The sequence below is a fragment of the Nicotiana tabacum genome, chromosome 11, assembly GCF_000715075.1.
Source record: "Nicotiana tabacum cultivar K326 chromosome 11, ASM71507v2, whole genome shotgun sequence".
NCBI lineage: Eukaryota > Viridiplantae > Streptophyta > Magnoliopsida > Solanales > Solanaceae > Nicotiana > Nicotiana tabacum.
Genome location: NC_134090.1, coordinates 60,227,273 through 60,249,889, shown reverse-complemented (window position 1 = coordinate 60,249,889; position 22,617 = coordinate 60,227,273). Strand labels below are relative to the sequence as shown.

General features: G+C 37.3%; 1 protein-coding gene across 1 annotated transcript; it reads right to left on the bottom strand.

Moving 5' to 3' along the window:
* Nucleotides 1–14,754: 14,754 nt before the first annotated feature.
* On the bottom strand, nt 14,755–21,487 carry LOC107762733 (putative protein phosphatase 2C 33). Its single transcript, XM_016581118.2, has 5 exons — nt 20,387–21,487; nt 19,409–19,798; nt 19,199–19,316; nt 15,761–15,984; nt 14,755–15,621 (listed from the first exon to the last, which is right to left on the bottom strand). The coding sequence occupies exons 1-5, from the start codon at nt 20,399–20,401 to the stop codon at nt 15,139–15,141; spliced, it is 1,230 nt and encodes a 409-aa protein (XP_016436604.2). The 5' UTR covers nt 20,402–21,487; the 3' UTR covers nt 14,755–15,138.
* Nucleotides 21,488–22,617: the final 1,130 nt, after the last annotated feature.

Here is a 22,617-nt window from a genome sequence, read left to right as displayed (position 1 = left end):
CCCGGCAACGGCGCCAAAAACTTGTTGCGACCAAAACACTCACGCAAGTGCACGCGATCGACAAGTAATATAGTAGTAAGTAAAGTATCGTTCCCACGAGGAATTGTGATCAACTTATCGACTGATGTAGACTCAAACAATTATCAATTCAAGCTAAATTATCACAAAATATATAAAGAAACAATTTACAACTTACTTAATAATTGCACAATAATTCAACACAAAATTACTACACCAATTACACAATATGTTTATAACAATTTGGATAAATATATTCCCGGGTCATGGACTTGCTAGAAATTATGCTACTATTTTAGCTTTAGATTAATTAATTGAATTATCCGGGTTATTGATTATAGGGTTAATAATATTCATAAGAATCTTTCGAGTTCTTATGAATCTATTCAAGTTAAACTAATACCTATACGTCTATAGTATTAATATTAGCAAGAATGCATTTACAACTCCTATTTTTCAACCAAACAAGGCAATTAAGTATATGTCTATCTTAATTGCAAATCTTTCACCCGATGCCCAAGATTCGGATCTTGCTCTATTTGATTCTATATGCAATCAAGAATTTCCTTTTTCAAGTTTAACTCAAGATTCGTAAATAATATTTCACTGTTAGCTACGCAGTAAAATAATTAGAAGCAGAATCAAATAAACAACTCATAACGATAGATTCAAGATCTTCAATCTAGGCTTCAAATAACATAATTATCTAACATCCATGACCCAAGAATACTTGAGTTTTTAGCTACTCATATTCACATAAAAATAACAACAATAAAAATCTTTAAACATAATATATGTAAATACTAAGAGAAGGTTTAGAAAAACTCTTTCAATCTTTGCTCCAAGTTGATGTTCCTATTGATTTTTGATAGTTGAAGATGAGTTTCCTCCTCCTTCTCTCTCTAAAAATCAGCTCTTTTCCTCAAAATCTGATTAACTCCAATAATGGAGTTCTTGCTTTTTGTAAATTGAGTGGAATTTTGAAGAAATTCCAATTTTACCCCTTTAAACAACCTTTCCCGAAGTCTGGACTAGCGCGGCCGCGCATCTGGCCGCGCATCTGACCGCGCTAGTCCAGTTGTCCCATATTCTTGATTCTTTTCTTGTTCTTCCACTCTAATTAATTCCGAGGGGTTTTTCATTTATTGCTCCAAAATGGTTCCAATCATATTTGATTTACGTAATATACGCTTCTTTACCTGAAATGTATACAATTCACTATTAAAGCCCATAATTCATCAATTAATCACAATATATCATTGGAATATCATCAAGCAGAAGCATAAACAATAGCTAAATCACCCAGATTTCGCTTATTATCACTGGGTGACTTATAGTCAGTGATGTATACATATTCCGGGATGGATCTTCCCTGGGCCGCATGTGCCATATACAATATCGAGTGGTTGAGTATGATGAGTGAAAAGTGTGATATAATGAGGTTGAGTACTCTGAGAGTGTGAGTACATGATTCATCTATGAGATACATGGCATTGGAATACATATATGGCATACATGCATAGAGACGCATTTTCCTCATGTTGTATGGTATCACATCATTCATGACTTTTCACACACATTGATATGTGGGCATAGAGTGGTATTTCACACTTGTTATTTGGAATGGAAATGAAATAATTTTTATTTACTGTGGAAAGGATTTTCAAGAAAACTACAGGTTTCAAACTATCTCAAAATTTTTCGAGGATTTCGATAAAAAAATTTGGGTTTTCACTGTTATTCTTGAAAAGTGGAACTATTTTCGGAAAACTATGCGAAAGCTGGACATTTTTTTATCTCTGAAATTATTTCCTTGTTTATATGCTCTACGTTGTATGAACTGCTGTTGGTTATTTGTGTTGGACCCGACCTATGTTCCAACTCATCACTGCTTTCAACCTAAGTTTAGGCTTGTTACTTTTTTAGTACATGGGATCGGTTGTACTCATACTGCACTTCTTGCACAGTGCATATAGATCTCGGATGTCGATGTTGATGTGTTCGATGGTTACTGGATTAGAAGGCGTACATGTGTTCTTGCTGTAGCTGCCTCTTTCTCACGGTAGCCTTAGATTATAAAACTTTGTTTATGTAATGTTCAAACAGAAGATGTATTCTTTTCGTGTCAGCTTTGTAAACTTTATTCTTAGAAGCTCATGATTTGTACTACCAGTCCTTGGGAATTGTATAGGATTCAGATAACTCCTATGTTTAATTATTTATTTAATATTGTTGTAATTGAATAGTTATTAGTTGGCTTACCTACCAGGTTGGGTTGGGTGCCATCACGACTGGTGGATTTTGGGTCGTGACAGATTGGTATCAGAGCTCTAGGTTCATAGATTCTACAAGTCATGAGCAAGTATCTAGTAGAGTCTTGTGGATGGTATGATGACGTCCATACCTATCTTTGAGAGGCTACAAGGCATTTAGGATATACTTTCCATCTTTCTTTCCTAATCGTGCGGCATTGATTCAGCTTGAAGTGTAATCCTTTGAATTCCTTCCACACATTCATATGCGCACTTGAGCATTCGGTATTAGCTGTGCATCGACGTTTTATGATTCCCTAGATGAAGTGCGAGATGTGATTTCTGTGTGTTGTTGATGGTCCAGTCTGGAGGACTTGAGGTCGGGTTTTGACTGTAGCTTGAGCTCAGAGATATTGATTGTGTGAGCACGTGCATTGCATTTATATGTCCGGTAATGTCCCTATTAGTGGGATTTGTGGCTGGATGGCTATGTGATGGGTATGATGTGGCTGCGAGATGTGTTCATATGGGTTGAATTTGAAAAAAAGAGTTTGATTGAGATGTAAATTGGGTGCTTGACTTCTGCCTTGATGTGACGTATAGTATCGAGTTATGAGCATATTGGAGGATATTTCATGTTGTTTAACTTTGGAACGAATTAGATTCTCATGTCTTGTTGATGAGTTCAGAATCAGGAAGATTAAGTAATTCCGTAGTATTTGTGACTGTGGAAGGGTATGGAAAGATGTCGGTTTGAGGCAAAGCAGGTGGGTTATCTCCTGTGAGGTGTCCTGAGGTTGTGTGATCCCTATGTTGTTTTGTAGCAATTTCTCTTTTACTAGTGAATTATACGTGTCAAAATTTGAGTATGGATCATTATGAGAGTTGGCTTTGACTGTTACAATGGTGAACGCGAGAATTTGAAGATGATCTAAGATATTAGATGGTTTGTGTTACATGAGATTATGAACGATTTAGTTGAATTTCAGCGCAGGATTTTGGCAGCAATAGAGTAAGGGTACTGTAAGTTATCAGATGCTTTATTCCTTTGCTTTGCACCAAGTGGGGGAGTCTATTATCGACTGGTTGATTGCACAGTTGTGTGTTGTATTAGACTCATTTTGAGGTATACTGGTGAATTAGTTATGGCTTACAGAGGTTGAGGTCGAGGATGACTCGAGTAAGGGAATTTCTAGATACAGGTTGTATTACACTCTATGTGTATATGAAAATCATAGAATGATTGAGTGGTTATTAGTGAAGGATGTAGTGTTCATGGAGTATAAATTTGCTCGGTTGCTTAGAGGTATGGATTACTTCTTAGGGAGTTGGTGTGCTAATGGGGCACTGGTCGTCCGATCTGTTTGGGCGGTGCTATTGAGAGTTGAGTAGAGTGGATGACTCTCGAGAATGGTTCTAATGGGTTCAAGATTTATATGTAACAATTAGGAATCTTCAGAATGTGTATTTGGCTAGAAACTGAGATTTACATTGGATGGTGTCAAGACTTGTGACATTTCTATATCATTATGGATTCTACATATCAATATCGAGAAGGTGAAGGTAATGGCTTTAGATTCGTATGAAGTCTCTTCAGAGTAAGAATTTTGGTTGTGGTACTTTTGGGATACTTAAAAAGGGAATTCAGCGGCTATAACCCTTAGGGCGGTGTGATTCTATGCTAGAGTTTGTGGGGCAAGTTTTGGTTAAGGATAGTAGTGTTCTAGTAAGGAAAAGTATCAATTTGAAGGCAATTCGAAAGGAACTCAGAGAATTAGGACAACTTGGTAACGGGTTGGATCAGCATGGCAACAGATGTGATTGGCTCCTCTGGTTCTTATGGTGTAGTGAGTTTCTACAGGTGTTTTGTGGCGATACTCTTGGATTTTGATGGCCTCCGTAGCTTGGCTGAGTTCGAGGAATTCAGTGATGGCTTAATTATGTGAAAATAGGCTTCGAAGAGATCTCAATGGTTTCTACCACAGTTTGAGGAGTATATTTTGTACTGACGTGAGGAGCATGTGATGTATAGTGATTTTCTCTGGATGAAATCAAATGGAAAGTTCTTTGCTGATTGAGCGAGTAGTTTCTTGTGACTTGGAGCGGATTATGAAGTTCTCGTATTTTTCATATAATGGCATGGTATGTACAGTGTGTTGTGTGGGGTTGAGATTGACATGTGCAAGGTCATGGTTCAGTTTTAAAGGGAAGGTCATGAATTCTTAAGCAGCATGGACGGCTTCAGAGGACTAGATAAATGATATTACTATTAGATATGGCTTGATGAGAGTGTAAATTTCAAAAGGGGCACTGTGTTATGATTTATGGATGCTTCATTAGTATTGCGGCACTCGCTTGGTTGATCGATTGTGGCACGAAAGAATTATATAAGTATTCCTCGTAGGATGATCATGTATGAGAGATGTGTTATACATTCAAGCGGTGTAGTTGGGATCAGATAAGGTGATTCGTGTGTTCTATGAATTTGGAGAACGGGAGTTCTTAAAAACAGATTGTTTCGTAGTTGTGGACTGTGAAGATGTGGCCAAAGCTAGATAGATAATAGTATGCTTTATGGTTCAGTCATTGTGGACTTTCAGAGTGTTATGTGTCTATTTTTGGGTAAACAAAGTTGGTTTAGGGTCTATTGTAGGCCCAATGAGGATGTGTGTTCTACACCGGGTCGGATTGGTTGCCTCCATACTACTATTGTTGAGGGATGTGATATTCAGTTATTGTTGAGCTTATTTTTTCTGAAATGATCAGTGAGTTACTCTTCTATGCTACGAGGAGTTGTGAATCATTGATTATATACACACACGGTGCGGTTTTATTCGGGCTTTATAGCAGAATTTGAGCGAGATGGGTATTTGGGTGTTGAATGATTGATTGCGCGTTGGCTATGTTCTTTTCGAATGGTGGCATTGTTGTCACGCCCCAAAAACCGTGGAACGCTACCGACGCTCAACCGAGTAAACCCGACTGAGCAAGCCTGTTAGATTTCATTCTACCCAAGCTAGTTCATGAATAAAGAGGGAATGCTATCCCATTTATCAAAACACTAAGCATTCTTCCATTAGCAACTCTCATTTCATTTCCGTCAATGACTTCATTCATAGTTTACAAAATATTACAAGTTTATAAGTTTAATGAAAAACATGCTTATCAAGTACCAACTTTTCTAGTCTGGACTCCCAACATCAACCACCTCCCACAAACAGTCTACGGAGCCTCTAAATACAATAGAAGAGTAATAGGGAAATTCCGGCAACAAGGTTCCGGCTATACCTCAAAACGTGATAAGAAAATGAAAAAAAGATACATGACATGACCCTGGGATGGAGTGAGGCTCACCAAGACTACTGGGAAGAGAGTACCGCTATCACTGGCCGATGCCGCCCACTATGGAACCACCTATATCATTAAACGATACAGCACTCCCGACAAAAGGGACGTTAGCGCCGTCGAATAGCACTAGTATGTAAGGCTAAAAGTCCTCTTTCAGAATAAAATAACCATACAAGCAAAGAAACCACAAAACAGTAAGTCAAAATCAACAATATACTAACATCCAATTTGAAACATGTAAGTCTTGTAGTTTACAAAAATAATATATATAATTTTTGGTTGGGAGATCATTATCACTGATATAAGTTATACCACCGTCTTTGTTAGCAAGGAGTTCAATCACGACCCGATCAGCTAGGTCGTCCCTTTGGAGACATGTACCACAATCACAATTTCCAGTTTTTGATTCCCAGCACAATACCACCATGTGTGCAGTATGGCGTCCGATCACGGCCCGATCGGCTAGGCTGCCTTCCCACATATAACGTGTGGGTTGGCATTACCAATTTACAAATGTTACTAAGTTCATCCTAATTAAGGGGAATGATCACTATCCATCCCTACACCGGCACGTGTAGTTTCAGGTGTGAGCCTTATGACCCACCCTTCCTCAATTTTGCTAATGATACTCCCAAAATTATTTTTGATTTGATTTGATATTGCACACAATTGTAGTATAAATACAAGTATACAAATATAGCATAAACACAACCATGCTTACCTCAATACCTTTCACATTTTATAGTTTTTATTAAGGTTCTCAATCTCTCACGATAACAGTATTTCTTTGGCCCTTTGGGCCTTTCACAAGTTTCATCTTTTTCATGGCACGAAGGCCGCATTTGGTTTTCCACATTTTCCATCTCCTTTATTTCCAAGGACCACCAACCAATATCAATGTACCGAATATTCCAAGAATCATATATTTTCGAGTCAATAGTAATAAAATCATCAAACACAAAGGATTCTTCCCAAAGGGGAACATGCCAACCAATAATTGAAATACACATTGAATTATAAGCAAGCAATCACCTCAATTATCCTTGAATTACCCCTTTTTCCATCATGACAAATGCACAATTTCAACATCGGAATGTGTAAGGACTAGCATTACATTGAATGTATTTATAAGACAAAGCATTATCTAAAACAACCACTTATGGGCATAGTTCAGGTAGAAGGCCCTTAGGCCATTCTATTTTTGAAGTTAGTTCATAAGAGTTGAGTCGATGCTTATTTCATAATTGTTTCACATTTTCTCCTTCGATTCATCTCTAAACATCTTTACAATTTATCAACAAATAGGCACATTCAATCAAGGCATTTAGTACACATAAGAGCAACTAGGAGCATTAAATAGATCGAATTCTTCTCACCCGATTAGTATACTAACTTTCATTTAAAATGTGACTCAAGGCTATACCATTTTGGTAGACAAATCACACTTAAATTATAAAACAATATGGAATTCACTTCCGAGAGAGAAAGTTTAGCCTACATACCTCGATTGAGCTTTCCTTAAGTCCTACTATACTCCGAGACTCTTAGCAACGTCAATCTCTTAGGAACATGACAAATCGAACCACAAATTAGAGAGGTGATCATAGTTCTAGCTCATTTGAGCATATTTTCAAACACTAAGTGGGTGTTATGCTTTTAAAACTATCTGTGAAAAATCCTACCGTCCCTCATCCCATCCTTAGCTCAAAACCTCACCAAATACTTTAAGAACTCATGCATGCAAGATATCCACTCTCATCCTCATGGATTACCCTTCTAATGGTCTATCCTAGTTATATCTAGTAATTAAGAGATTGGGTTATAGAACCTTAGCTTTTAGGAAGAAGACCTAGGTGCCTTTCTTGACAAATCTTCAAGGTTTAAGCAAGATCTTAGGAGAAATGTTGATGAAGAACCCCTTCTCCCTCTAGGACCCTCTCTCTCTCTCTCTCTTTCTTTAAAAGCATCAGAAAATATGCCTAAAATGAAGGGTAGTGTATAATATATCGACATGGGGTCGGGTAAGAAAATTAGAAATTTGGAGCCCCGGAACAGATCTGCGATCGCATAATTGACATGAGGCCCGCAAAAGGGACCGCGAAATGGCTTCCAAAACATAAACAAATTGTCGGAGTATGCGACAAGAATGCGGTCCGCATACCTGTTCTGCGGTCGCATAATGTAACGCAGAACTGTCACTCGCAAAATTCCAAGGAGATTATGCAATGACTATGTGTCCCGCATATTGATTATGCGATCGCATAATTGGCCGCATATTTGACCTCAAAATTAACCATCAAACTACCTCACTCTGCGACGACTATGCGGTCCGCATAGCTATTATGCGACCGCATAATGGACCGCATAATGGACCGCAGAAATTTGCTCTTCTGAAAAACATTATTCCTTAACTTTTTAATGCACAGATCAATCCAAAGGGTCCGAACCGCAATGAATTTCTAACACATATTCCTAACTTGGCACTTCAAGATCTCGGGTTTTGAGCAAAAATTTTCACGGGGCCTTACAATTATGTTATTTTCTCTATGTGGTTATGGTAATGCACTTTGGGTACTTGATGTCGAATTTCGAGTGGTTATGGATTTTTGAGGCGATGTTCACATTCTTGTAACAACCAGCGTTTGGATGGGGTCACGCATTGCAGCGAAGTTATGTTGAGATATGATCCTTTGTGTTGGATTCGTGTGTTTTGGTTCTACGGTGTGTGCTAGGCTCTTAGCATGGTGTTGTGATGGTACTTGTTAAGCTGGCGGGATGGTTCTCTTGTTTGATGTTATTTTTCCATATTTGAGTACATTTGGAATGTTGTTATTGGGTGCATGGATTGCACAGGTTATGGCTTTAGATTGTATTGATGTGTCATGTCACCAGAGTGGTCGTGTTGGATGAGATGAGGTCATTAGACCTAGAATGGTTACTATCAGAATGTGATTACAACATGGTTGGAAGGACATCATCGAAAGTTGGCTTAGAAATTTGCTATAGTTCCTATCAAAAGAGATGGAGTTCCACAACTTGTTGGTTTGACGAATGGTTATGAGTTTATGCGTGTTTCTTTCATCGTTGGCAGTATATGAAGGTGTTAGAATGAGGCTCTATTTGACATGAGGTTTATTACCGGTATTGAGTTGTTTTGAGTAGCTACTGTGATCAGACATTTTTCTATGAGTATGTGAGTCGTGTGGTATGTCAGATGATTACATCTTGGGTTGGTGTTATGGCTTGATACAACTTGTTTAGACTTATACACTATGTAAATACAAAATTCGGGTCTTGTAGTAAATTCCGGATGTTGGAAATTGGATTTTGTGGTTTACGGACTAAGGTTGAAGTAATGTTCTTCAGTTATATCATCTTGTCAGGCCTATATGGTATAGGGTGACGTGGGATCACCCCCGGATATGTGCATGGTAAGGTTACATGGAGGTTTGACGGCTTAGGAACAACTCTTGGCACGTTTGAAGATGAACGTATATTTAAGTGAGGGAGAATGTAACGACCTGATCGGTCATTTTGAGCATTTGCACTTCGCTTGGTAGTTAGAGGGACACGAGTAGCTCCATATGATGTATTAGGGCTTTTGTGAAAAATTTGAGTTCATTTCGAATTGATTTGATATGTTTCAGCGCGAGTTTTGGAAGTCGAAAGTTCATTAAGTATGATTTAAGGTGTGTTTCGTCGTTCGATGTTGTTATACATGATTTGAAGCCTCGAGTAGGTCCGTATTATATTATGGGACTTGTTGGTATGTCCGTACGGGGTGCCGAAGGGCTCGGGTGAGTTTCGTATAGGTTTGGGCTGTATTGCACTCATTTTTCTTATGTTCCGACGCCGTTTCTTCAAGCATAAATGGTACCACATTGAATAAATGAGCTCCGGTCTCTATTTTAATTGAAGCATTAGATCTGTATCGTAATTACGGAGCCATAGCAAAAAGAATCATCAAATTTGGACATCGTATGAGGATTTTATGGTCATTTTACTGAGAATTGGGTTGCCAAATTTTTTCAGATTAATTACGAAATTGCTACTGCTGCATATTTAAAAATCTGCACTATTTTTAAATATTGAAACCAACATATCTCCTTCAATATAAGGTCAAATGGAGTTATTCAAGAGCCTAACTTGACTAGAATTTTACAAGGAATCTATTGGAGGCATCAAAAGTGCATTTTGAGATCTTTTGGCACAAGACACGAGGCAGAACAATGTTAAAACGAGGGTTTTGTGCATTTCACATATTTTGAGTTGGGGAGCTCGGAATTGGGCAATTTTCGAGGCGATTTTCAACATATGAATTGGGTTTCGAGCAGTTCAGAGGTTGGAACATGCATGATGGCATTCTTGGATCATCGTTTGGCTTGTTCGGTGTCGGAATCGGCTTGTTTAAGATAAGTTCTCTTCTAAACTTAATGCTGAGGATATAAAACCCCAAATTATGTATTATGTGATTGGTGTTGAGGTGACACACATGTTAGGTGACGGGCGTGTGGGCGTGCACCCTATGAGTTATGACTCTGTTGTATCTAGGACATTGAATAGTGGACCTATTTTATTGATTATCTGTGTTTTCACCATGTGATAAAATAAATGAGTTGTACATCATGCTAAATATCATGCTCGATTCAAAATCGAACAATTCTTCTCTATGGAAAAGTTAGATGCTGAAGAAAAGCTTGAAGTAGCTGCATTATAGTTGGAAGGAGAAACTATACAATGGTATCTCTCTTTTATGAGGTATAGGCAATATCTACAAACTGCCACTTGGAATGAGTATGTGATGGCATTAGTTGAAAGGTTTGGAGCTGATTTCGATGATCCAATAGAAGAAATCAAAATGATTAAGCAAACTGGGAGTGTGAAGGAATACCAAGCTATATTTGAAAGAAATTTGAATAGGGTGAGGTTATCTCAAGAAAATGCAATCAGTTGTTTATTGGGGGTCTGAAGCATGAGTTGAACGTTAATGTTAAGCTGACTAATCCAACAACCCTATCTCAAGTGTATAGAACTGCAAGGATGCAAGAAGTTAACTTGGCTGCAACTAAACAGCCTGCTTATACAACCAATCCTTCAACCAAGAGATATGCAGCACAAAATAGTAGTGGTTATCCTCTATTACCAACTCTTAATTCTGGTAGTTCTACTTATACTAAGGGGTTTACTAAGCGAGCATTAAGCATAGATGAGATGAATGAAAAGAGGGCAAGGGGATTGTGTTACTTCTGTAATGAGAAGTATGTACCAGGCCATAGATTTAATAGCTTAAAACAGTTATATTTATTAGAACTAGAAGAGTTGGAGGAAGGATCTCATGCAGAGGAGGGACATGAGTTAGTAATTCAAGAGGAGAGAATGGATCAACTAGAACCATCTAAATGTATGGAACAGATGAAAATTTCCATCCATGCTTTGAATGGTTCACTAGGGTACAAGACCTTAAAAGTTACTGTTATCATGTAAAGAAGGCTCTACGTATATTGATTGATACTGGTAGTTCATTTCATAGATCCTGAATTGGTCAAGCACTTAGGATGTACAATCCAGTCTACTAAACCCCAATTAGTAGTTGCTGCTAATGGGAATATGATGGTAGATAGGGTATGCACAATCACTTGGCTGTTGCAAGGTGTTGAGTTTTCAGCAGAATTTTTATTGCTACCTTTAGGCTCATATGTAGTAGTGTTAGGAGTGCAATGGCTACTAACAATTGGGGGCATTAAGTTTAATTTTAGGAAGTTGACTATGGAATTCTGGTACAAGGGAAGGAAACACCTTCTCAGAGGTGCTGGTAATCAGGTGAAAGTACAGGAAGCTGAGAAATTGGTCAAACATACAGGGGATTTATCTCAACTATGCATGATACATGTGGTTCCTATGGGAAAGATAAAAGAACAGTGGCATGCTATTAAGGCTGAGGAGGAACCTGAGACAGATAACAGGCTAGTACAATTACTAGTTGAGTATTCTACATTATTTGAAGAGCCTACTGAAAGACCTCCTTCTAGGAGTATTTTTGATCACAGGTTTGTTTTACAAAATGGTACTGAACCTGTAAATAAAAGGCCTTATAGGTATCCTTCAGTTAAGAAGGATATTATTGAGAGTCTTGTACAATAAATGCTGGACCAAGGTATCATTCAACCTAGCTGCAGTCCTTTTACTTCACCAGTGGTACTAGTAGGTAAAAAGGATGAGTCATGGAGGTTGTGTATCGACTATAGAGATTTGAATAAGCATACTGTAAAGAACAAGTTTTTCATTCCTATTGTGAAAGACTTGTTAGATGAACTTGGGGGCTCTAAGGTTTTCTCTAAAATAGACCTAAGGTCTGGATATCATCAACTCGGAATGGACAAGGAAGATGTGCCTAAAACTGCCTTCAGGACTCATTCTGGACATTTTGAGTATTTGGTAATGCCATTTGGCCTATCAAATGCTCCTACAACTTTTCAAGGATTGATGAACTTTATTTTTCAGGAGTTCCTTAGGAAATATGTACTGCTTTTCTTTGATGATATTCTCATATACAACAGCACTATAGAGGACCACTTAACTCATTTGAAGTCTGTTTTTGTGGAGATGAGTAAACATCAGCTCTTTGCAAAGAGGAGCAAATATTTCTTTGGGGTTTAGAGGATTGAGTATTTAGGACACTTCATCACAGCTGAAGGAGTGTCTACTGATCCTCAAAAGATATGCAGTCCAAAACTGGCCTACACCAACAACCCTCAAGCAACTTAGGGGATTTCTAGGTCTAGCTGGTTATTACAGAAGATTTATTAAGAGTTTTGGGGTAATTTGCAAACCTCTAACTGACTTAACTAAGAAGGATAGGTTCAAATGGTCGACTTCAGCAGATGCAGCATATGCAGCTTTGAAAAAAGCACTCACTCAAGCTCCTGTTCTAGCTTTGCCAGATGCTATCAAGACTTTCATTGTAGAATTAGTATGAGGAAGGAGGTAAAAGACTTTGTCCAAATGTAGTGTGGTCTCAAATTTTTATGGATTTCATTGATGGCCTTCCTAAGTCAAAAAGTTATGAGGTTATACTGGTAGTGGTGGACAGGCTTAGCAAATATAGTCATTTCATTCCACTGAAACATCGTTATACTGCTCAATCAGTCGCTCAAGTGTTCTTAGACACTGTGGTGAGGTTACATGGTCTACTTGATACCATTACTAGTGATCGAGATGTTGTCTTTCTTAGTAATTTATGGCAAGAGTTGTTTTCACTACAAGGAGTTCAATTGAATACATCTTCTGCATACCATCCTCAATCTGATGGACAGACTGAGGTATAGAACAGAAGTTTGGAGACCTACTTAAGGTGCTATGTTGCTAATTGGTACTCTTGCTTACCTATGGCTGAGTACTGGTGTAACACTTCATTTCACTTAGCCATACAGACCACCCTTTATGAAGCATTATATGGTCGACCACCCCCCCTACATTTACCCTACTTGCCAAGAGAGTCACCTTCAACTGAAGTTGATAATACCTTAGATCAACAGGGAACTAAAGCTATAGCTACTTAAACACCACCGCTCAACACAGAATGAAACAACAAGCAGATGCCCAGAGGAGTGATAGACAATTTGAGGTTGGTGATTTGGTCTATCTTAAAGTTCAGCCCTACAAGCAAGTGACGGTAACCAACCATTCCTCTCTTCTCTTCTTCTTCTGCAACATCAACATTCTCTATTGCTTTTCTCGAGTTAATCCTGAAGCAGTGATACGATCCTCGAATTTTCTTGAATTCCTGCAATTGTGTAACATAATCAAGCAAAAGAAAGCTTCACTAGCGTTGTTATTAGTCAAAATAATCACTTTTTGAGAGCACAGAGAATATTGCTATTAAAGCTAGGTAGCGTCATTGGCTTGCTTTAGGATTATTAGTTCACATAAATTACATACTAGTCCACGTAATCACATTTTGACAACGAAAACCTGCTATCAAATTCATAGGATGAAGAAATAAGAAAATCATTTGAAGGGAATTCTATGATGAGGATCTAGAAAGGTCGGCAGTTGGTCAATCAAGGGATAATAATTGGCAACTCTGAAATAAGTAATAATTTACCAGTCTATTTAGTGTTGACTTGTTTGTGAATAGATTGGATATTCCTCCCTTAAGATAGAATTTTCAACGTGCTAAAAGAGTAAATTAATTAATGAATGACAAGTGAAGAAGAAGAAAACTCCATGTTCACAATAACACAGGTAGGGGTACACAGGCACGGCCTAGGTTAAGTGGTTAGACCATTCAGGGCGGAGCTAGCCCTTCGAATACGGGTTCGGATGAACTTAATAACTTTTATCCAAACCTTGTATTTATTTTAAAAAATTATTAGATTATATCTGAATTATTAATTTAGAATTTAGTAACTTAAAAAAATTAGAATACTGAACCCATACATTTCAAATCTTGGCTTTGCCTCTGAGACCATTTATTGATTTGTGCATGTTATCCTTGTTATGAGCAGAGGCGGATGTAGTGTGTTAGTTATGGGTTCAATTGAACCGGCGGATGTAGTGTGTTAGTTATGGGTTCAATTGAACCCATAACTTTCGACGCGGAATAGAAATTTATGTGTAAAAATTCATTAAAATTGCAAAAATAATAGATTTGAACCTATAACTTTAAAAATATAATGGGTTCAATGTTAATCTTTTGTGTATCGTTTCAATTTTCTTGGATGTCCACATAAAGACATAATGTAAGTTGCATTCCAAAGACACGTTGGCGACCTAACAGATACCCTTCGTGGTTGCAACGCAAAGCGTCACACCCACCAGCAACGTGGTCCCAGGATTTCTAAGTTTTTGGACAAAAATATATGTAAATTGGGAACACGTGAATCATGCAAATTGCAAAATGGTCCACCATTTGATTTTATATCACCACTTGCACTTCCTAGACAGGGATCAGTTCGATAGTTACACACTTGGACATCCCAAATGCTAGTTGCCATACCCCTATTGAGCCAAAAGATGGCAACTTGTCACCCTTTCCTTGAGTTCTTAGCTTTTGACAAGTAAAAAGATCAATACTATCAACTTGAACAAAAAAGGACTTGAACAATGCAGCTTTCGAGAGAGATGAACATAATATGCAACTTGAACAAAAAAGGACTGCATTAGTATCAATATAACAATGAGGGAAAATCACACAATCTTTGATAAGGTACACAATCTTGGTATATATGCGGAAGAAAAGAAAAGGTAGAAACCAAGAATGAAGAAGACGGAGAGTTGGATTTTTACAAAATTCCACTTCTACCAACACTAGGGAGGGAGAGAAAGGATGATTCCCAGACACTCTAATATTGCTGGGCCCACCTCTCCTGTCTACAACAAATATCAAATTTTTGCATTTTCTGTTTTCTTTTTTCTCCCAGTAGATATGTCAGACCTTTAAATGGATGGAAAGAACTAAATAAAAATTGAAAATAATCAAAAGATATAAATCCAAACTTTGACATCTCAAACCTCTATCTTACTTCTCTTCTTTATCAGGCACAAACTTTGGCAATGTCAACAATGTATTCAGCCGGGAAACCCCTTCAAGCGCGGACCATTCTGTCCCAACCTCCGCGAGCAGTTCCTCATGTTCTGAGGTTTCCTCTATGCCTTCCTCTGATACGTCGTCGCCTTCTCCTGAAACCTCATCGCCTTCTCGAACAGTTCCAGAACGAGGCAATGCAGCTGGACCAGAGGCATCATCTGTCTTGACATCAACTTCATTTGCTTCCATTGAGACAGTCTCATCATTGTAGTTTGTATTAGAAGCAGTAGACAAGTTATTTGAGTTTGAATCAAGAAAAAGGCAGACAACTGCACAATCATCAACTTTAGAAGTTGGGTATTTTGTCCTCCAGGCTCGAACAGCTGCTTCAACTAGTGATCGAGCTGCAGATGAACGGGATGAAGCGGATGCTATGATCTTTACAACTTCATCATTTGAAAGTACATCCCATATCTGTCATCGGAATTAATTTTGGACTAGGATAAATATAATGTAACAACCATTGAGAAAGTAATACCAAGAACCCATGTATAAATTCTTTTTTTTAATAAGTAAAATGGTAATAAAAAGTACTAAATTTCAAGTTTCATACCCCATCAGTTGCCAGAACAATGAACTCATCTTTTCCCGTTAAACGCCTATATGATATTTCAGGCACAGAGATGAGACCAAAATCCTTGAGGCAAAAATCCCCAAAAGCACGTGCCATTGCAAGTCCAGGAGAGTCACTATGTGGCAACCACACTCTTGAAACCTCCGGTTCATCGCGAAGAGCAAAAACACGTCCTCTACATTTACGAATTCTCTCAGCCTCCGCTGTACATTTAGAAGGACAAGGAAATTAACAAACAATATATTGAAATAAGCACCAATAGCATTAATCAGAATCACCAATTTGAAAAAAACAGAAAAAGTTATGCTTTCAAGGGGTACCCATCTATAGGGGGTTGACCACTATGTAGGATGGCTACCACCCTACTTTAAAGTATTCATTTTTCTTGAAGAAAGCACCAAGCTTTTTATCGGTATAATACATCCACCAACAAAAGGTATAAAACTTCAGCTTCCACGAATTTTTCAAAGCACACATCTAAAGGGCAGCCCGGTGCACTAAACCCCCGCTATGCGCGGGGTCCGGGGAAGGGCCGGACACAAGGGTATATTGATCAAATTTATTTCGGTAAACTTCCACTCAGAGATATAGATTTTCCTATCTTCTTTTTTTTTTTTTTTTTGCTAGGCAGATTTTTCCCAATCCTCTTTTCTTCCTTGTATCTGCCCTAGTCCTTCAAATCTAGGTAACTGTGTTCTATTCCATTTTATTTTATTTCATTGTGATAGCACAAGTATTTTTTGTTTATAACTGGTCATGGATGTAAAGAGGCGTAGAATTGCACAGCACTTCTTAAAGTTTAAAAAGCTGGCTCGAACATGATACTTCTAACGATGCAACAGACCTCTTTAATCGTGGAAGCAAGACGGACAGAATGGCCGTACCAAAAATTTAAGAGGATTTCAACAGAAGCATAATTTAAAAGAACTGTAATTTGTCAAGGGAAAACCTCGGCTCGACAAATTACAGTTCTTCTAACGATGATACTTCTAACAATGCAACAACAACAACAAACGCAGTATTTATTTATTCTAAATAAATGAGCATATATATTCAAATTGGCTATCGACAAGATTTATACAATGGAGAGAGCAGTATGGAATCAGACCAGATAAACAAACAGAAAAAACTTCCAAGAAAAATGAACTATAATCACAAATCAGTTCTCCATTCATCACAGTGGATGTGTTTGTATTGACAGTTCAACTGGCTCTGATAGCAAGTAGTTTACATATGGCAGGGCACCACAAGAAGATGATTTGACCAGCAGGACCTGAATAACTAGTCCCCTGATTCAGAACCTACACATGGATGAGATCCTAATCTTTTTAGTTTATGTAGAACTTCAGTCAACAAATTAAGACTTCAGTTTCTGACAATTGTCACACTTATTTTGACAACATATGAGCATTTAATTCAATACAACTCTGCCAATGTTTTCCTATTAATCCAATATATGGTCCGGCAGAAGCACGTCATTTTCAAACATGCAGTGGTTCCATCGTGATGTTATATTAACTCAAACAGACATCACTCGTTATCATGTCGATCATAGAAATAATGTATTTCTGCACATACTGCCCAATATTCTGCACATACTGCCCAATAACTGTCAATTTCACATATAAATCTCGAATTTTAAGGTTTATAGATGTCAATCCTTCAGTCTGTTACTAACATCAGTGCAATGAACACTTCCTAAGCAATTAATAACAGAGGCAATCCAGTGATCCGAACAGTGAGACTTGAACAAAAACACTCAAGAAATAAAAACAAAATGAAGTTACTTGTTTCTGGTAACCTTTTTTCCTTATAATACTTGTCTTTTTTTGTTTCTTTTATGACGATGGTGTCTGGGCTAGCTTGCGCACACCTGTTTTACTGAAAATTTTTATTTTGTGCCTCACACAACTGACACTAGTTGTGTAAGGCCTCTTTTTTGTCTCACAACTGTGCGGTCCCAGAATTTTTGTGGACCCAGATGTGTAAGATATGGGTCCACAAATATGTGAGATAAAAAGAGGCCTCACACAACTAGTGTAAGTTGTATGAAACACAAAATAAAATCACTATGTTTTACTTATAGATACTTGTTTCTTATAGTAATTAGAAGTTGAATATAAAATCAGGAGAAATGGAGTTAATTCTCAGGATGCTGCTAATCATAATCAAGCTCAAGAACAGCAGTAAGAAAAAGGAAAACAAAAAGAATGATCACTATCTCACTACTAGTTACACCTACGATGAAGTTAAAAAATATTGCAGGGTGTACCAAAAACCGGCTATAAGAAATTAAAAGGGGGTAGTTAAACATTTGATTCTACAAACTCATCTTTAGGCCCATTGTCACTTATCCCTGAATCGACACTTCTGCCTAGGCTAAGAACTTGCCTGAGATTCCATCAAGAAACTGCTAGGATATTTATCTTTTTTTTTTTTTGGACAAAGGTACAGAGAAATTGCTAGGAATATTTTTTTTTAACCCTCAAAATTATATTATTAAACCAAAACAATTCCTCCAATGCTGCAAGGAGGCCAAATGCCTTCCTTTTCTCTTCTTGTCTGTCAACCTGACAATTGACCTATTAAGTAATGATTCTCTTCTTCTTTTCAAAATATTTCTCAACAAAAAAAAAACATATGGAGCAAAATAAAAGAATGCCTAGAAACAAGAAGTGATGAAATTAATAATTAATAATTAATTAGAAAAAGAAAAGAAGAAAACACAAAATGATAAGTGAGGTTGCTCTAGTGGCAAGAGCACTCCACTTCCCATTAAAAGGTTGGAGTTCAGGTGATTACAGGAGCAAGGTAGGGAGAGGGCCACTCTCGAGTATTCGAGAGTTGGTTTGGTCGTGGGATTCACTTTATCAAAATAAAAAACAATAAGAAAAAGAAGAAAGAACAAAATAGGATATGGTGTCCGTTACGATAGTTGAATGAGAAGCATAGAGAAGTTTTGAACTCTTTTTCCTTCCAAGTCCTCCATCTTTTAACTTCTTTTTCCCTCTCTAACTTCTATAATTGCAATAAGAAGATGAAAAATAAAATGAGAAAAGACTCTTCTTATCCTTGACTAGAAGGTCAAGATTAAATTTAAACTATTCCAGAAGTCGAGGGAAAATGAAAGAAAGTGTAGCAACATATGAACGACAGTTAGTTATCATGACGATTTTTTGCTAAACTGAATGGCTAATTCATATCCAAGTTGATGGCTGCATAAATACGAGAGTTGGAGAAATTGTACAGTAGTCAAAATGCTGACATAAGAATCAGGACTAGAAAGTAATAAGTTCATCAAAATAAAACAAGCTAAGTGGTAATCTTGTAAGATGATCTACACCAAAGCAAAATCCAGAAAAGTGCTCGGGAGTCAAAATCAGCTCAATCTGCACAACACAAGATATAGAATCTAACCTGGTAGATTAGGCTTCAGATCCACTGTCAATTGTACAGCAGTAAGAGAACCACTTTTATCTCTTGTACCCAGAACTGCTCGGGAGTCGCCTACATTTCCAATAACAAGATCCTGACCCTACAAAAAAAATGAAAATTGTTGGGTTCAATCTTCTAAATAACACATTATAAAATCTACCTAGCTTCAAATTTCCAGATCTGTCAAGGGACCTGTTTAACAAAGGTTACAGCTGTTGTCCCACTACAGAAGCAGTCAATATTGGTGTAGCTTCTCAGTTCCCTATCCATAACTTTATAAGCCTTCAGAAATGACTCCTTCAAAGTCTGAAAGACCTCTGGTTGCTTTTCAGCCTCTTCAACGTCAATTGAGACCCTCGACTCCTCATCAGCAGATATAAGGGAAGCATCCTCAGAATTTAGGCTAGCCCCAGCATTTAGACTGATCTCCTTCAGAACATCCTCACTTTTCACATTAACTTCCCAGTGTGCACTTAGCTTTAAGGGAAGGGAATCTCGGACTCGCTTTGCAACCATATGGCCATGAGGACCGTGGCCATCAAAAACACCACAGAATACTGTATCTGTTCTGGAACCAAAGTTCTGAAATATAATTATAAAGGATGAATTAGAAGATGCTCTCCATATAGCTATAATGAGACAATCTGAACGAAAGGATCACTAGGTACGAACAAATCCTCGACATATACTACACTTAACCTTAGCCAAAAGGCCGAGAAAGGTAGAATCCTCGACATGTATCTGAAAACAATCCGTAGATCCAAAACGATAAGAAAGAAATGCAGTATCTAAGGAATATTTTCTTCAGCTTGATAAAAAAATGAAATACTTTCTTTCTAGGCATGTACAGGAAACTATAGCATATCACAATATCAGATGGTCATCAGAATACTCAGGTGAACAGTCTATGATCAGACAAGTACTATATAAAGATTGAAGCAAAAAATTAACTATGATTAGGCTATTTCTGCGGGAAAAAAAAAGGAAGGGGGGGGGGGGGGAACCTACCATTAACCTCCAAAAACCATAATCTAAAAAAAATACGACTACTTTGTCCTTTGAACTTCTTCCAATGCAACTAAAGATGCTTTTTTGCTATGCTGGGAACATAAAGTTAAATCCTAATCAACAATATTTACAAAGATAGTAATATGAATATGAAGGACAAACCTCCCAAACAATCATGGCATCTTGATTAGTTCCTTTCTTGCCTTGCTGAGTGAAGAGCGAAGCCACATCACTCGAGCCATTCAAGAATAAGCGGCCAGGAATCTTACGCAACTGTTCTTCCTTACGACTGTTAAAAGAAGAATTCCTAGAAACTGGCCTCTTCTTTGAGCTCTTTTTTTTCCTAATTCCAACTGCGGATGTAGGAGAACCCGGAACAGGGGTCCTGCTTTCATAAGTTAAGCAGGACCCCGTCCGGAGAGCCCGGACTATATTCAATAAACAATCCAGAGCAGCTACACAACCAACCCCCCTATTTTCCGTGTTCGGATCCGTCACACCTCCCCTTCTAATAAATAACAAACAATCCTACACAAAACTGTTTAAAATCCGAGTACCCAATTCTCCACTCAATCCAACAACTGCACCATTACAACAAGTGCAGTTTCAACCAAAAAAACAGTCCGAATCTAGTGCCCCCAAAAAATCTTTCAGCCTCAAAAAGTGCTGAATCTTTTAAAAATATCTATACAAAAAATCTTGAATAGATTATTCAAGAATTGTAGGAATAGAATAATAATAGGTGGAGTAATAATAACAACAGCACCAAATAATAACCACTAACTTTAATTCCCAATTTTTTTAACCCTTCAAACTAGAAAAAGTAATTGCAAAAATGGAGGCATCCAAAAAGGGATAAAACATAAAGAGAGCAGATCTATCTAAACTACGCCCACATACAAATTTTTTATAGCACAAAATCCAAATTGATACCACACAAAGAAAGCATAATAGTCCAATAAATATCAAAGGGAAACAAAGCACCAAATTGAACTATAAGTTTGGGGGCAAAATTGACAGATCAAATCCAAACAAGATATCCAATAAGAACAAAAGCAGAAAATGGATCAAGAATGAGGATAGAAAATGGGATGTGACACAGAAGCCGAATGAATGAATGGGAAGAGGCAAGATTGAGAGGAGTAGGAAAAGAAAGAGAAAAAAGAATCACAACAAACTACTCTATAGACACGGAGAGAGAATAGAGATCACAGAAAAACCGCCAATAAGGACTTGTGTTTTTTTGTTGGTTAGGGTCTAGGTGGGGGGGTGTGAGCGTAATTTACATACATACATATATATTGGTGTGGATTCATTCGAATTCGCTTTGCTTAACGGCTTGTTTGGATGGTTCTTATATATCGTTTCATAATATATTATATTATAAAGTATTATATTATTTTCATATGTATAACATTTATATTATATTGTTTGCCGTCATTTCATGATGTCATGCACTAATAATATGAACAATAAATTTGTAATATTATAAAGAAAAATAAGGTACGAGCATTATATAAAAAGGTAGGTAAATGATAAAATAAGATTATTTAATAATAAGAAAGGGTAAGATCGATGAGAGAGAAAAAATAAGGTAACAATGCGGCCACACCAAATCGGTTGTTCCATAAAGTGACACATCATTACGTAACAACGAATTTAACGATATTGTTTGAGAAAAGAAGTGTTAAACCTTTTAACTAGACCAATTAATGATGAATTAAAGGGTGAATCTTAGTTGAACTTAATAAATTCTAGACCGAATAAAATGGAACACTTTGGAGACGAGCAGTGCTCAAGAGCATTAAATAATGGATTTAATACTCTATGATTGACAATAAATACGATAGCATGAATATATAATAAATGTAAATAATGACAATGAATATAATAAGAAAATATCTACCACCTAATTATTATGTGATTGGGATGTTCCTTTTCTCTGTCAGCGACGTGGAAAAGTGAGAAGTCAAGATGAGTATGGAATCTTTGGATCTATGGATAAAGATTGAACATCGTGTGCTTCAATAATATCATCAACGAACAAGACAACTTTTGGATATTCTCTTTTGTCAACTTTTACAACGTGCTCTTATCAAAAGGTGAAGAAGATCCCCTCTTGTTTTCTATCTCTTCCTATTTATAAGAGATATTCCCCAAAAACTCTAAAAAGTACAGCATAAAAAATATCCAAAGAATTATTCTTTATGTCCACCTCTTGAATTATGCTACCGATATTTTCACCTTGGCTTCCCACTTTTAGCACCAGCCTTTGTGAGAGCAACTTTCAATCATTATATCATGGTCGACCCCGTCTTTTGTCTTACTTATCCGTTATCGTCGAGTCGCCAAATTTGGACCTATACAGATGCAATACAATAAATTTAAGTAAC